We start from the raw sequence: 16711 nt of genomic DNA, 5'->3' as shown, positions 1-16711 counted from the left end.
TCTGTTATATCTGCCACTAACCTCAGACAACAGCTAAATAAATAAATAAATAAGACAAAAATTTTTTAAAAAAGCAGCAACTGGGGTGATTTTGGATTAAGTTGGCAAGCGTGCTGCTGTGTTTTGTTTCCATCTGCAACAAAGCAGCATTTAAAATTCAATAATCTTTGATTGTCGCCTCAGACTTACATCTTCTTCTTAATAACAAATGAGGCTCATGGGTATTGTAATGTTTAGAAGCATCTTCCATGCCAAACTGAAAAAAAACAAAACATGAATTATTTTTAAACAAAGCTGAAATAGCCGGTGGTCATAGCATAAGCCTTTAAAAAAAAAAAAAAAGGTTTCCTCCAAGACTGCTGCTGGTTCATTGTCGAGCAACACTGAATTCATCATTACAAAAAAAATTGAATGGTAATTCAAGGTGGTAAAAAAAAAAACACTTCCAGCTGTCTTCCCCGTCCTGACCAACAGTCTGATGCTGCTTTGGTGAACTGGCTTTTCTGTTAAGGGAAGACATTGATGACACACTTTTAAATGTAGTTTAACAAACAGCTGGAAAGAAGGAGAAATAAAAGAATGAAGGAACGAGAGATCATCTGAGCAAATCGAAAGAGAGGGAACAGAAAGAGGAAGAAAGAGTTCAGACATTGAGTTTGTGGTTTGACAGAGAGTCGCTTAACAGTGACGACAAGCACTGACTTGTGTCAACTGCAACAAACAATTATGGAGAAAAACATACAACACAATGAGTAAGTCGTAGGGAGTAAAGAAATGAAAGTCTAACTTCCTCTTTGACATTACAATGCTTTTCAGTTGGCTTTAGTGTCCACCCTCATGGACTCACAGCATTATAGGCGTGTTCATAAATCCATTAGGCTTAGGCTTGCATGAAGGCCTTCTCACAGACAGCTTGATGCTTCATGCACACTGTCCACAAGTCCACATCTCAGCAGGCTTTATAGTTCATTGCATCGTGATGTTAAACACAGAGTCGGCACAGGGACGCCCCAGTATTAAAACAATGTGGGAAAAAAAAAGATGCCAGAACAACTATCTAAGAAAAAGTATGAACAAAATTAACCACAAAGTGACAAGAATTTAAAAAAAATAATAATAATCTGTAACAAATGTAAACATAATGGAGTTTATCATCACGTCTTAGCTCATTCTTGTTACAGAGCCAGCACTGTGTAGTTATTTGTACAGTACTGTGATAGCGTGATGGTGAAGTCCACACTTAAAAGTTTCAGTGTCATCCAGCTTCTCTGCCTAAACCCTTATAGCAACTTGCACTTGATCATTTACCAGGTGACATCAGTTAAGTCTTAGGATTAAGCTATATTCAGTTTTATTGAGTACTATAGTATGAAAATCACGAAGATTGTTAAAGGGATAGTTCACCCAAAATTCAAATTTCACTCATTTTCTACTCACCCTCATGTCGACTAAAGAAGTTTCAGAGCCATCCGTGCCTTTTTGAGTTACAGGGGGGGTCCGTGCAGCACTGCATTGCCATATGATGGTGGAGAACAGGGCTCACTTTGCCAGTGCAAATCGCGCAAGATTTGCACTGACACAGGCAGAGCCGTGAACTGAGACACTGGGAGCTTCCGCTACAAACAAGTATAGACTTATTTAATTTTTTTCAGAGCAGTTTCTCATGTCGGGGCTTCAATACAAGAGGGACATTACAGACGAGCAGTATGGAGGTATTTGGATGTTTTTTTGGTGTGTTTTTTTGGACGAAGAAAAGTGAGACCCGTTCGCCACCGTCATATGGACATGCAGTGCTGCACGGAGCCCCGCTCTAACTCAGAGAAGGCACGGAGGACTCTGAAACTCCCAACCCTTAGTCAACATGAGGGTGAGTAGAAAATCAGTGACTTTTGAATTTTGGGTGAACTATCCCTTTAAGATTAGCTCATACTAAATGCAACGTGTCATTTCTAAGTAGGTTCAAAGATTCCTGGTGTTTTCATCTAGTTGGAGATAAATTATTTACACATACACATCCATGTGATTAACTTGCTTCAAAGGAAAATAAACAACAAAGGTTCAAACTCAAAGAAGACTAAACTATAGCTAAATATCTTGTAAAGAGAGAACTGAAGATAGTTGCAACGTGACTGCAAAGTATTCAGAGAAGAAGTAAAGCTCTGAACTTCACAGCCTGAGAAGGGTGATTAGGAGTCTTTCTAAATTTACACCATGCACACCATAAAATGTCATGCACACTTCAGTGGTGTCATTTCCCAAAAGCATGCTCTGTTATAATCTCATCACATGAAATACCATGTAAAGGTTCATCCAAATTAGGAGACACAAGTGCTGTTCATGTGATTGCAATTAGTGTAAAATGTATTCAGCATGTCCTTTCTTTGTCTCTCTGTGTGAATCCTTCTGAACATGTTTGAAGAAAATACTCAGAGTTGGATATAAATCTTGAAATGACGTTTGTTTTCCAAGGCCAGGTATAAGAAAAACGTGGCCTTATAATGACTCGAAGAAGGCAAAAGCTTTTATATGACCTTTTGTTTTCCCAACAACATCCCACATGTTGTATCTATAACCCCAAGTTCGAAGGGCATGTACAACAGAACAGAAGAGGCAGGTAATATCAGGCAGCAGCTTGTACTGCAAACCCATGCAGCCACCATCACCCTCCCCTCTCCCATTCTCAACTCAATAGCTTGCTTCCATTTCTGTAGGCAGAACGTGTGATGCTTTAAGAGATATCAAGCTGGGTCTCATTACGAATGCAGACCATGAGAACTGCAGGGCAATGGATCAACATCTCAAAAGCAATAACAATGCTGCAGACAACTTAGAGTGGAGACTTCTGGGTTTCTCTACCTTCTTCTTTTTTTGACGCCATAATGAGCAGGTCATTTGGCCCAAAAAAAAAAAAACCTCCATGTGCAAGATCACAGCCCCAGACCTTTCAAGTCTTTTTCAGCATTCAGGCAGTGAGCCTTACTCTGTATTCCTACCCTGGCTTTTGGGCCATCAGACAGGAGGTAAAACCTTCTGTAACATGGTTCATCAATCACAGGACATCAACGAAACAGCTGTTTGAAAAGTTTTGTTCCTTTCATTTTACAGCAGCTTTAAATTTTCGTACTATCTAAGTGGTTATCAGTAGTAAAAAAGAGTATTTAACTGGAATAAGAGACTACCCTGAATTCTGAATAAAACTGTTCTCAGTGACATGATTTTGTGTTTCTGTTGTCAGATGACATAACAAGTTTGACACAATGACTGAAACATGACCCATTAAACTTTCACAGTGTTGTTCGGCACTTCTAAAAGTCAAAAGACAGCCTACTGTCAAAAAGACAAAAGGCTGTGATTTCGTCTATATTTACTCATAGAACAATCACTAAGAGATAAAGTTAGAAGTGACAGAATACCTCTCTCTCTCTCTCTCTCTGAAGACTGCTGTGCTCAGTTGGCAGCACTGCAGGTTCTTAACACCTGAAACTGTTTGCACCCGTTCATTTTGAGAGCAATGGCCAATGGGGAAACACTGATGTAGTCATGTGGCATTCAGCTGAATAATGATGGAGCTACGGTCCGCCACTTAATCATGAGCACTGGCAGTAAAGGGCTGTACCCAGCTGTTGTGGTACAGCTGAAAATTATGATATAAAATGTATAGCATAAGAAGCATGAAGCACCAATCAATACTATATTTTTTATTTTATTTTGATGAATGATTGTGTGTTAATTGACAAACCCATATAAAGAATAAAAAATTAATTCACTCAGATATTGGGGGAAAAAAACCCACTCACATAAAATGCTATTGAATTTACCATTGTTTATTATTTGGATGTATTCTTACAAATTCATCATGGTCAGCATTTTCTATGGCTTCTTCACTATAAAAGTATTGTTAAACACTATCGATATGAAGCAGCAGCAGTGGGAAATGGTCGATTTACTTTAGCAGTCTCTTAACACAGTTCAAATACAGTGTAAAGAGAGATTATGAAACAGTGAGGCAGATATCCATGAGTTAATATTTTGTTGGATTCAATACCTGCATTGTGTCCTGTTAATCACGTAAAAGGAATTTTGAATGCAGCATGACTACAACCTGAAACATTTATACAAAAATACATTGAATGGTAATTGCAAAAGAAATGTGAAAATTTATAAATACTATTAAAAGTGGAGTTTGACTTCATGAAAATCTTAAGGATTATAAACTTTTATATTTCCGAGAACATGCTGTGAATATTTATAAACAGTTATATTATGCAAACTATTTAGAGGATATATTTACCGCAGCTTTCAAAGCAGGGTCTCCCCGCATCTTATCACAGCAGCAGCGTTGAGTCCCCCAGGAAATTTGTGGCATAGAGTCAATGGACCTAATATGGAGTGATTCTTCTCCTGGGGCATATCCATGGGAATGTGGCTCTGGTTTCACAGTTATCACTCACAGAGAGCTGTCAAACGCTTAGTGGCGTTCTCTTGATCCAATTAATTAGGGCCTAACAAGGCATGGAGAGGGAAGGGATTTGGATCTACAGGGTGGTGACAGAGTCAAAGGGCTCCACAAACGAGGCCAATATCTCATTACACACTGGCCATTAATGAGCCATGTGAAGTACTACTGTGTCAAAGAAAAGTTGTGAATACATATAACACTCTGGCCGTGGTTTCCAACCTGCATGTGAACGTGTAGCGCCGCCTGACTGCCTTGAGAAACTCATCCTCCTGCAGTACTAGTAAGTATCATTGACCTCAAAGTCAGATGAGGATCTTCCAGGCACACCATTTGCAATTTGTTGGCTGCGTCATTGTCTGTGTCTGAAATAATTAATCAAATAGTGGTGAGCGGAGGTGGCATCCTCTTCCTGCATCGAGCACATGTTGTAAATCCACTGCAGCTCACACAGACAGGTGCCCTCCAGCCGGTTCCCGTCTGCTGCTTTGGTAATGGTGTGTTTCCTTTCCTGGAACACTGGAGGAATCGAGCAGGACTCAGTCCAGCCTCTATAATCTCCACATTACAAGGTTATACAGCAGAACATAAAATGACTAATCATCACAGCAGGGTGTTTGTTTGTTTGGCGTGAAATGTACAGAATCTGTACAGCTTCTGAGTATCCAGACCGAGGCTCACAAAGCGCTTTGTAAAATCCTTCACATTGATCACACGAATAAGCTGCTGCCAGTAACAACACGCTTTTTTTTCTCTTTTGTTTTCATTGTTGACTAATTTTCAGATTTTTAGTCAGATGTTGTCGATAACCACTCAGCTACCGTCCAAAGACGCTCACATGTTTTATCATGCGGTACAAAGAAAAGCAACAAATCGCGTGCGCCTGTCGACACGTTTCATATTTCATAACTGACTTTCTGATGTTAGACGAACCAGTTAATTGACTAATCAGCCTCTGTTTTGTGGAAAGAGGAGAAGAATAGAGAGCAAAGACAGCTTTTGCAGAGCTAATATTTCTACTGTGTAAAAAACCAGTAGAGCCACTTGTGCAACACCACATACGCTTTACATGGATAGACATGTTCTGTTCAGACATGGGCTGGCAGAAACATGTAATATTTCTGGTTGACTTGGTTAGTGAGAGAAGAAGACGGCTAGAGGAGGTCTTCCTGTACCTAACCTCACTGTAGGCTGAGTCATAGAGAAGTGGAGCATCTTTCAGCATGCACTCACAGGACCGATACATTATCTATTTCACTTATCTTTTATGTTTTCAGATAGTGTGAGGGTACAAAAGAGGTAAAAGGAGAATATACAAACTCAGGACTCAGGTCTCTGCACCACAATAATAGAATCTATGAAAAAATCGAGAGACGCTTTGAGTATGTCATGTAGGCTACTGCAATGCTCAGGTGTTGGAGGTTGTAACTACACACAGTGACCTTATTGAGACCCCATATGTTGATGTGAAATGGTTTAGATCAGCGGCAGCGTCCAGGGATTGCTGTTTGGTTACGATCTTATTGCCACTCTGCCATTTCCTGTATTTCATATTTCCTCGGTCCAGGACAATAATTCACTTTATATTGTGCAAAGAAGCATTTCCAGTCATTCCTTTTTTATTGTTGCTACGATGAGGCCACAAACTAATTTCACTGATTTGATTAACTGAAGAGCACCTCCTAGGCATAAAAGATGCCAAATTAATTTTAGTGAAAAACTGTTTGGTGCCATAGGTCGGCTGGTATATGGTCTAGTCTGGGAAGGCTGATAAGAAACTATTCCATTTGCAGGCCGAGCTGCAATGTAATTCACTGGCGTTCACTCAGTGCATGTAAACAAATAGCAAAACAGTAATTAAATACTAAAAAGTTTGAGGCTGCACCTATTTTAATTAAATAACAGCAATAATACAGCATATTGTCCGTATGCACAGCTTCAGATATCAAAAAATTCAGTTAGTGAGCTCATTCATCCTGCTTGTCATAAGACCTGTGTGGGGAATACAATGATACAAGGCAGTTGCATCCATCATTTGCAAGTAATGTTGTCTAAGCTCCCTTGACTTCGGTTCATAAACTTTGCTTTTTTCTATGTTTGCCTCTCGTCTTTAAGACGTGATACATAATGCAGAAAATGTTATGAGGCCAATGTTCATGGATTCTATTTGCTAGGTTTAAGAAATTATAAAAAGCCATAATATGCAACTATCTTCATGGGCTTTTAATTCTTTTATTTTAGCAGTAATTAGCGGCATATACTCTTACACAAAGCTGTTCGAGCAGCTGACCACTCTATGATACATTGGCTCTTTTACCTCAGGAAACTTGGAGAGGGGAAAAGGAATGAATATCAGCAGCTGTCATTTCTATTTGGAGCCACACACACAGAAAAAAAAAAAAAAAAAGACAGGACAGATGACTGGTTCATCAGAAAATAACTTCACCGTCTGCATTCAGTGGTCATTAATGCCAAGTTCAACATTGACAGAGGGTTATTTCACTGGTTCAAGAAAGGATAACTGTTATTCAGACACACAAGAAGTTCACATCTGCCAATCTTATCATCTTCGAGTCGATTATTTCCGTAGTCTTGTACGTTTTTGCTGATATAAACACTGTTAAATATAAATCAGATGGAAAATACTGAGCCTTTCTGTCTGGATAACCTCTGAGAGACAGAGACTCGGTTAATGAGCCTCTGTTTGGCCCTTAGAGGCCTCTGCTTGTCTGTAACCTCAGAACCATTTCGTGAATTTCATAACAGGCCTAATGGAGAGGGAGATTAAGTTTTAAGTGTGATCAGGAGCGCTACTTATGCAAGTACTGTATCATATCATTTTCACCATCTACCTCTCGATATGCGGTGATCAGTTTTCAATAAATATGATAAGCAGATTAAAGGAATCTCATTCTGTGAGTCACTGAGTGAGAGTTATACAGTCGGTACCTCGCTGTCTTTTGAGCCATAACCAACAACTGCAGTAGAGGGCATCTTCTTACATGCAGCAGATAATCAAAGCTAAGATCTCTGACCCTGACCTGAAACATTATAATTGAGGCTAATGTTCAGCCAGAGGAAAAAGCAGGTTTCGGTGAAAGTGGATACTGAATGATATTGAACATAAATACTCTATAGCATGTCCCACTAACGTTTCATTGAGCTAATTCTAAAGCTCCTGCAATGAATAGAGTGGCTTCATCTTTCTTTGTTGGTATGCAGTGTGCTGTCTTTCACTAAACCTACAACTTTTCATCCGATAATGCAGCAAGCAGACTGAAGCCTGAAGAGCTGAGCAGCTCTGGCCTGTTGGGAAGATTGAATTACAACCACCAAGCGTCATTTAAACGTGGGATATAGCCTGTTTCTCCAATTCTAACCACGGTGGGTTTTTCTCGCCAAAACCTTTGTCAGTGGTTACCGATACATGGCCAGAATTTAAATGTTTACTGACGTTTAAACCAAATAGAAAAAGCAAACGAAAGGAAACTGTTAATCTGGAACCACGGACCACTGAAGAGTGCTGTTTGTTCATAACATTTATATTCCATTAAACTGTGAACACATTGAAAAGACAGTTTTTGCACAACCTAGTGCAGTTTAATATATCCCCTGTGGTTTATAACATTATGTTCATATTATTTCCACTGGTTGTGATTCCAATAGGTAATTGCGTTGAAACATTTTTCACGCTGAGGTTTGTTCCCAGGTGTTGTAAAGTACAGTTACATGTGACAGAAGTTGTTTGAAGGGTTGTTTGTGGCTCCAGAGGGAGCTGTGTGAGGTCTCATATGCTATGCGGCTGAAAACTACCCCAAAAATATCTGGTGGGTGTGGAATAAGACAGAAGTGAGATCAGACCTCATCATCCTCATCCTCTCTTTGAGGCTACATTAACCACCACACTCCTGAAGCTCCAACTGAACTTCATGGTTTGTTGTGTACAAAAGTTTGAGACCACTTTATGACACGTCAAGGTTTGAATGTGTGGGATTAAACTAAATAACAACACTTGTTCTGCAGAATCAACTTTACTCTTTTTCAGTCTGTAAATAACAATCCATCGTTTCTACCACAAATGGTATCTGCAATGATATTTCAACAGAAAATGATCTGCTATACTTCACCAATTTGAGAGCTTTAGGACAGTTGATGTTATTATAAAGAGGTGAAGGGAAAGTTCAAGACATACTCAACATGTAGTTAAAGAGACACTGAGTAGTTTGCTGTTGGTTATAAAAGAGTCTCATATTAATGTGGATAAATCTACGTTACCCACATGGGTCGATTTTCGATAAATATATCGTTTTGTCTTTATAATTATTTTGTTATTATTATTTAGTGGTCGACTCGCACAGCATTTCCTAGTTTTGGTTTCCTGGACGCTGCCCGGCGGGTCATGGGAATAACGCCGCCGGGTCGTTAGTTGGCATCGCTTATGGTCGGAACTACGACGGTATCTGATCATCTTTGAACCTCCGACTTTCGTTCTTGATTAATGAAAACATTCTTGGCAAATGCTTTTGCTTTCGTCCATCTTGCGCCGGTCCAAGAATTTCACCGTGCGTGCGGAGGCTCATGGGAAATGTAGTGTGAAAACACTTCGCTTTCTTAAAGTATTCGTAGTCCTTTTAAACATTTTGCTAAATGAGTTCAAATTTCAAATCTGCAATGTTAGCGAGAAAAAAAACAGTGACCCAGTACCTATCCATCATTTCATTATCAAATAATGCCATGTACACAGATCTCAACATTTAAACTGTTTGAATTTTATGGCTGATATACAGTAGGCTATAAAGCTCTATCTCTGAGTTTGTTGTAAACCTCACCTGTTGCCTGCCCTTGCCACCTCTCCCATATCAGTATGTTTGCTGCCGTCCTCCTTCTCCTCTCCTACAGCGTTCCCTTCATTAGCTATAGCCATCCCTCCCTGACCTTCTCTCACTGCTTCAGCTGCCACAGCAGCACCGGTTGAGTCCTGGAAATATATACGAAACAAGCTAATTGGATAGCAAATCACAGTATAGCTGCACTGTTACGCTTTCCAAAATGAATTTTCTTTGAAAATTCTAGGTTGGCACTCTGTTTCTACTAATGTACAGTACTTCTGGTTCAGAAGGTCTCGGCACATTCTCCATCACCTTGTAGCCTTTCAAAAGATAATCAGAGTTAAAAATTAACATTAATGTTATCCACTTGGACTAGGTCAAGTTTGAATAGTGGTTATATGCTGGCCGTCTCCTCTGCAGGAAATAGCCCGCAACAATTCATCCCCCCTGTTTGCAATCATGTTTGATTCAGAGTGTACATGGAGAGGAAGGGGCTGTTCACAGATGGTCTTATGTCAAGAGAGAACGCAGGGTGAGGAGGGGCCGAGCAGGTTACTGCACAGCACAAAGCTCTTCAACGAAATAATATTTTACTCATGTGAAATCATAAATAGTAGAAAATCAATATGTGCCAGTCAATGCTGATATTATGGCGGGCAGCTAAAAGGAAGTCATTGTCTGGGAAACGATGCTTTAGCTCAGTTTTGGTCGCTCCCAAAATAGTCGGCTATTTAGCTGCTAATACTGTATGTCACTATATGTTCAATTTCCAGCTGCTGCCTGTGTTAATATAATGATTGTTTTGGCTTTACAATTGCAAAAAACAAATCAGGAACAATTCATACATGGCTGGTTTCAGATTTTGTTACGTTCTGCAAACATACTGTTATCTACTCTACTTTCCAATTAGGGTCTACCCTGGTTTTATTTTCATGCTATGCCTGTGACATGGTACATGGTACTGTGTTTCTCATTACTCGTTGTCGGTCACTTTCCCCTTACAGAAGACCTTCAATCACATAATTCTCAAATTGTAAACACACTCAGTAATGAGCTAACAGTGATATAACTGGAGCCACTCGACTACAGTAATGGATGAGGGCTTTAAACTCCGACTCATTTATTTTTCACCCACATACATCATGCCTAATCAATGGTATGTCTTTGGTTTTAACCCTCCCCCCAACTAGGCTCAGACACTCTGCTTGCCTCAGTCTTTCGGACTTTTCAACTGTGAGCAGCACTTTTACTCAAAACTTTATCTACTGCTTGAAAAATATTAGAGTTTAATATTATAGGCAGATTATTTGAGAAATTGAATAATGTCTCCATTAAAGGTTAGAGCTGTCAGAGTGACTGACATCAGATGAATGGCAATGTGCCAGCTCACCAGCCGATTTTTAAAACTTCAATAATTAAATACAAAGGCATTTTTAAGGACTCCGACTGGCTTGAGAACAGAGGAAGCCAACAGGAAAAGTATAACAGCCATCCTGTCTCTAAAGCTTTTAACCCTCAGCTCTGCCAGCAAGTTAATGTTACTCAAATGTATTGATAGGTTTTAGATGGAAAACTGACATCTTTTGTCAAGTTTTATTTCCTGTGCACGGTTAGGCTAAAGAGATGCCACACTAAAGCCTGAAGGTCTGATAATAAGTTCTTTTTAAAGTTAGAGTAAATCAGGACTGTCAAACTCATTTTAGTTCAGGGGCCACAAATAGCACAATTTGATCTCAAATAGGCCAGACCAGTGAAATAATAGCATGATAACCTATAAATAAAAAGAACGCTTCCCTTTTATTTGTTTTAGTACATTATTAAAATGTTTAAAGTTAACTATCATTTTACAATATAAGAAACAAATATATTATGAGCAACCTGAAATTTCTTGATAAAAATACTTGCAATTTCAACAATGTTATGCCTCTTCTGTCTTCGCACTTGGCAAATTCATCCTGAGGTCAGATTGGACCCTCTACCGGGCTGGTTTTGGCCCACGCGCCACACGTTTGACACTCCTGTAAAGGAACTCACTCCAACAGGTGAAGCGGCTTTTACATTTGTGTTGTGGCTTTGACATTGGTGTTGTGGTTTAAATTGCATGTTGTTGTGGCTGTGACATTTGCGTTATGGTTTGAATAACATTTACGTTGTTGCTTTCGTATTTATGTTGTGGCTTTCGCATTGTGTGGGCCCGTCTTTGCTGCTGTACCAGTACCACAGGGCCCATGCATCTGTGCTGCTCTGCTCAGTTACAAAAGCACTTTGCGCATTTGCAGCTATGGTAAACTCAACCTGGTACACTCAACATGCTAATTAGGTCCGCACAATCATATGACTCAGTCATCGTGTGCTGTATAATTAAAGTGAGGACTGTGCAAGTGGTCTCAGACTTTTGCACCCCACCGTCTGGTGCTGTGGCATTGATGTGATTGAACTGAACTGGGACGATTAAGCATTTAACCTCGACTAACGGCAGCGTTTAATGCAAGTATTATTTTGTAAAGAGGTTTCTCTGTTTAAGTGCCTTTAATATGTAGGTTGAACATCCGAGTCGACACCATCTTATTTTATGATTTTACTGGCAGCAAAGAAGTGACCTGCTTGTGCCTCGTGAAGAAAACGAGAACATGTGATGGGTCGTGTGTTCACCTTGGGCACTACCTGCACTTCAAATGAGATTCATGACAAATCCCCTACAAGAGGCCAGCCAATATGCTAGGTAATAGCATGCTTGGCAGTACTTATCTGTCTCCATTAAAGACACAGGTCATATCCCACAATGTCAAAACCATTAAATCAAAAAATATAGCATGATCACCGGCTGAAGCAGGGCAGTGTTGCAGTTAAAAAGCAGACCTGGTGGAGGAAGGAGATTATAAAAATAGTTGATCTTACACAGGTAAAGCAAATCTGAAGACAGACAAAAAAGCTATGACAGGCTGTAATCAGAAAATTTAAATTATTAGACGGACTATAACCACTTTGCATATCCTTGTCAGGTGCGAGTGGGTTTTCACGGCAACCATTACCAGTCCAAGTGCCGGTGGAGATCACTCCCTACGCTCACAGTTTGACCTGTTGTTAATATTAAATTCAATCACCTTATCCGACAATGGGGATTTGCACCTTTGTATGAAACGGTCGCACTGTGACTGTGGTGCACATTTTGCCATTTCGTGAGAATACTGCAAAAAAAAAAAAAGCTTATCTGAAAGACTTTCACTGTGCAATTGTGCTTAATTCTATATAATTTCAAGCCTCTGTGTGGATGTGTCAAAATGAGCTCCTCTGCACATTTATCTTACAGATAAGATCAAAGCTTAGACAGTCCACTACTAGCCTTGGATTCATTTTTTTTTTATTTCTCATAAGAGTAGAAACAACAATGATTCAGTCTGAACTTCACAGCTCCTCTGAATGCAAACTGACCCTCTGCGAGATGAGTGTCTTTTTTTTAAAAGACCTGAGCACCATCGCCGCTCGAGGTTCATGTCTCAGCTCAGACCACCATGTCTGAGAACTACGTAATGAGAGCGCTGTGATAAACACAAGGCTTGGATGAAAAAAATATCGGCTGAATCACTTTCCACGCTCCTTCACTTGTCTCTCTCTGTCAGACGAACAGTCAAGAATCAAAGGACGTTCAGTTTGCAATTATGTTAAACAAACAAATAGAAAATTGTCACTTTTTTGTTACACTTGTCCTTGTAAACAACTATTTCAATCATTTGACTATTCACTTCAGTATTCAGTATTCAGTATTCATCACCAGGATATTTATGGCATTCATGGGAACCATAAAAGTAAATATTAAGAGTGATACACATATTGATACTGTGCTGTGAATGCCCTGATTGTAAGCCCTCAAAATAACTGGATGCCCCTAATACTTGCAAAAAATATACTCAAGATTTCCAGGCGTGCAAACTGAATATGGTCTGGCTCTATGTTCAAAAAACAGTGAGCACAATAGAGGACACAGAAATCCTTGACTGCTATAACATGATTTAATCCAACAAAGAAAGGCAGCAAATGCCAAGAAATAATCCAGCAATGCCAGACCTCAAATGGTCAGTATTCCCAGCTGAGAAATACTGCTCCTAATGTTTGCTTTGAGAGCTCCCTCTCTCTGCAAAATTGTGTTTATTTGGAGATCCGTCAGTGTGTGGGCCTTCAGGTATCTGGAGCAGTTAGGAGAGCTGGATAATGTGTTAGCTCAGCCCTCTTTTCATAATAGACGTGGATGTTACGTACAGCTGGATGTTACCACTGATTTTCTGAATCAATTCAAATGTGATTCACAAGGTCCCTGGTTCAGTTTCATTCGATAACGATTCATTCAACTAATGCTCCACCTCCAACATGTACCTCCAGCATGGTGCATTATTAAAACATTAATGCACTTTCTGCTTAACACGACCAACAGCTTAGATATGCATGCCAAGAGTAATAGATGTAATGTGCACTGTTAACTACCTCAGTGTAATGGCTACTCTCTCTACAAGAAGGTACACAGCTTTTTGTTTTAGCCTAGCTCTTCCCAGTCTTCATAGTTTTTAAATCTGAAACAAAACCACACATCTGTCTCCAAGTTTACGTACATTTACTTACTTGTTTCAAGCAAGTGAAGCCGGAAACACTTGGAGAAAGCTGGAGTGCCGGCAGAGCTCCAGCAAAGCTACTGTAACAGGCTAGCCTATGAAACTGTAGCTAAGATGGAGTTAATTTATTGTAACAGGCTGATTTTATTTCTGTGTACAGGCATCACCGATAAAGAAACTGTCAGAAGAGTTTATGATGACGGAAAGGATTTTTTTTCTCTGTCTTTTCATCTTTAGTTATTAACAGTTTAATTTACTGAGCAGCATCTGATACTATTAAGGTGAAATGTTTTCTTGTGTGTTTTTATTCAATGCAAACTCTTATATGTCTTTTATTTAATCATTTATAGATAAAAGTTGTGGAGCATCATTCTGGTGCTAGATCTTGTTGTGACAGCACTGGTCCAACCCCAATGTCCCAGTCCAAAAGACACAATGTCCCCCATAAGGCCCTGAAGCCCTGAACCATCAAAGACTTTATTGATGTCAGGTGGACACCCTTAAGCCCTCAGAAACTCACCGGGGACATGGCTCAAGTTGGAGTTTGTAAGGGTCAACAATGAGATTGGGCCTGAAAGACCAACATAAAAAGAGCATTATCTGGAAGTTAGGAATTGATATTGGGCTATTCAAATGAAGATCAATTATAGGTGTTACAGAAACAGCCCAAAATCCCACATAAATGGGTCAAGTCATCCAAACACTGCTAGTTCCTGACTTTTTACTGTTTGGTCTTGACTAATTTGAGCAGATCTCCAGACAGGCTAGAGGCAAAATCTCTACATTGGGGGAAAAAAACTATGTTTTTTCAAACAAAATTAATTTGATCTAATTTACCCAGAGTGAAGCAATACTTTATTCTACATATGCACGTTTTTGCAGAAGCTTGAGTAGTTTTTTTTCCGAAGCATATGGCTGGAGAACATTACTGTCTCCATGTGTAATCATCCATTACAAGCCAAATGGTGCTAAATAAAATGTCCATCAGTGTCAGACAAAGGTCATGACAGAGAGAAAGGCTGATTCAAAAAGCAAACTGTTCTTTTCCATTCAGCATTCCTTACAGGCATCTCCTTTCATTTCACCAAAATGACCTCCGAACAGGCCATTAATAATGAATAAAGAAGTAAGATGTAATAGGCATTCTCGCTTTTGTTAAGCAGGAAAAGCCTGGTTTCAAATGTGAAATGATGACTTGTTGTCATGGTCATTGATGGGTATAATGGTATTAGGCAGCAGTGTGGCGGCATGACTGAGATTGACACATCTGTGTATTGTGGCGAAGAGACATTGAGAGCCAACAACATGCGGCTCCCCTCTCACAAGACTGTAGATTGTTGCCTCGAAAATCAATACTCCAGCTTCATTCAATTACATGGAGAGCAGGATAGTGACACTCACTGCATTGACAGATGTACTGCTAAGGATGGTTCCAGTCACTTTTACTAGAATAAACAATAAAGCTGCTATAAATAACTTTGAATTGCTTATGATAGGTAAATGACTGAGATATTAAAACGCTACAGAATATTATACAGTGTTATAAATATTGTGCAAGGCAAACAGTCATTATGCAATTAAATGTAGACATTTTACTGCAGTGTCTAGAAATTCATAAATAGGAAGCAAAACATTACCCACACAAATAAAAAGCGTTTAAAATGCAGCTTCTGTAATGTGTATGCAGAAACACACACACACACACACACACACACACACACACACACACACACACACACAGTAAAAGCATTTAAACTCCCCCTGCACATGCTAGAGCATACGTTATTGCACAATTCAGACAAGTAGCGACTGGAAATCCGTCTTCTTGAATCATTGTTTACTTGAAAATGTACCAAAAATGTGATTTTCTTTCTTTTCTTTTTTTACTCGGATATCTGAAACCTGGCACTTGGCAGCGGTCAGCAGTGACCATGCAGTCATATGGCAGAAGAGGCTCAAGGAGGGAACGACCGATTAAACTCCTCATGTTTGGTTACAGTAATTTGATCTGATTGTTTTAATCACACACTAATGAATCAATCTGGATTATCGCCGTCTCCCTCCCTCCCAGTTAGTGACGGAGCAATACATAAAGATAAATCCTCACTTACCCAAAGTTATGAGATGAAACAGATAAACTCCCCACAGATCCATCTCTGTGTGAAATGAGAAGTCGGATAACGCGTCGGATCTGCACCTACAGCTGAGCGATTACAGTGCAAGAAGAGGATATCCCGTTACGCATGTGGCGATCATTATTGGCACAAAGGGGAATAATCTCTGTGGCTGAAATAAAAATCCTCAAATCGTCTTTTGGGGTTGTTGTTGTTGTTGTTGTTGTTGTTGCTTTTGTTGTTGTTGGCTTTTTATTTTTCTTAGAATCCCAGTAGTTTCGCTGTAACAGTCGCGCTTTCCCCCAAAGCCAGAGCCATGCGTAATGATGCGAGAGAAAGTTGCTCCTGTGCGCTGTACGGTCCGGTCTAGTGTGTGTGTGTATGTGTGTGTTTTAGTGGGGAAGAGGAGGAGGAGGGGAAGGGGGGGCGCCTTCTGTTGCGCGTCGATGTGGTCGCTCAAGTCCTGGAGTCTGATGCTGGAGAGATGCTGAGGGCTGCCGGGAAGAACCACTGCCAGGAGGGGAGGAGGGTGAGTGGAAACTGTTTGTGCAGGAAAGAGCATTAAACAGTCGGGGAGTCTGTGCCGGTAATAAAGTGTGACACAAGTTTGATTTTGCAGCAGCAGAAACGTTATTATGACATCCCTCCCTGCAGGGACTCGTAGCCTGTGCATTTGAGTTCATGGTGACCATAACCTGATACAACAGT

General features: G+C 39.9%; 1 protein-coding gene across 1 annotated transcript in view; it reads right to left on the bottom strand.

Moving 5' to 3' along the window:
• gfra4b (GDNF family receptor alpha 4b) overlaps positions 1-16371 on the bottom strand; it is a 47235-nt gene extending 30864 nt beyond the window's left edge. The window contains exon 1 of the mRNA XM_085789330.1: positions 16001-16371. Within this exon, the coding sequence (XP_085645456.1) occupies positions 16001-16043 (43 nt within the window). The 5' untranslated portion in view covers positions 16044-16371. The remainder of the gene's footprint in view (positions 1-16000) is intronic.
• Between the last annotated feature and the right edge of the window lie 340 nt (positions 16372-16711).

The sequence above is a fragment of the Trachurus japonicus genome, chromosome 10, assembly GCF_045865225.1.
Source record: "Trachurus japonicus isolate A0001 chromosome 10, Traja_1.0".
Taxonomy (NCBI): Eukaryota; Metazoa; Chordata; class Actinopteri; order Carangiformes; family Carangidae; genus Trachurus; species Trachurus japonicus.
Note: the sequence above shows the minus strand (reverse complement) of the source record. Positions and strands in the feature narration are given on the sequence as shown.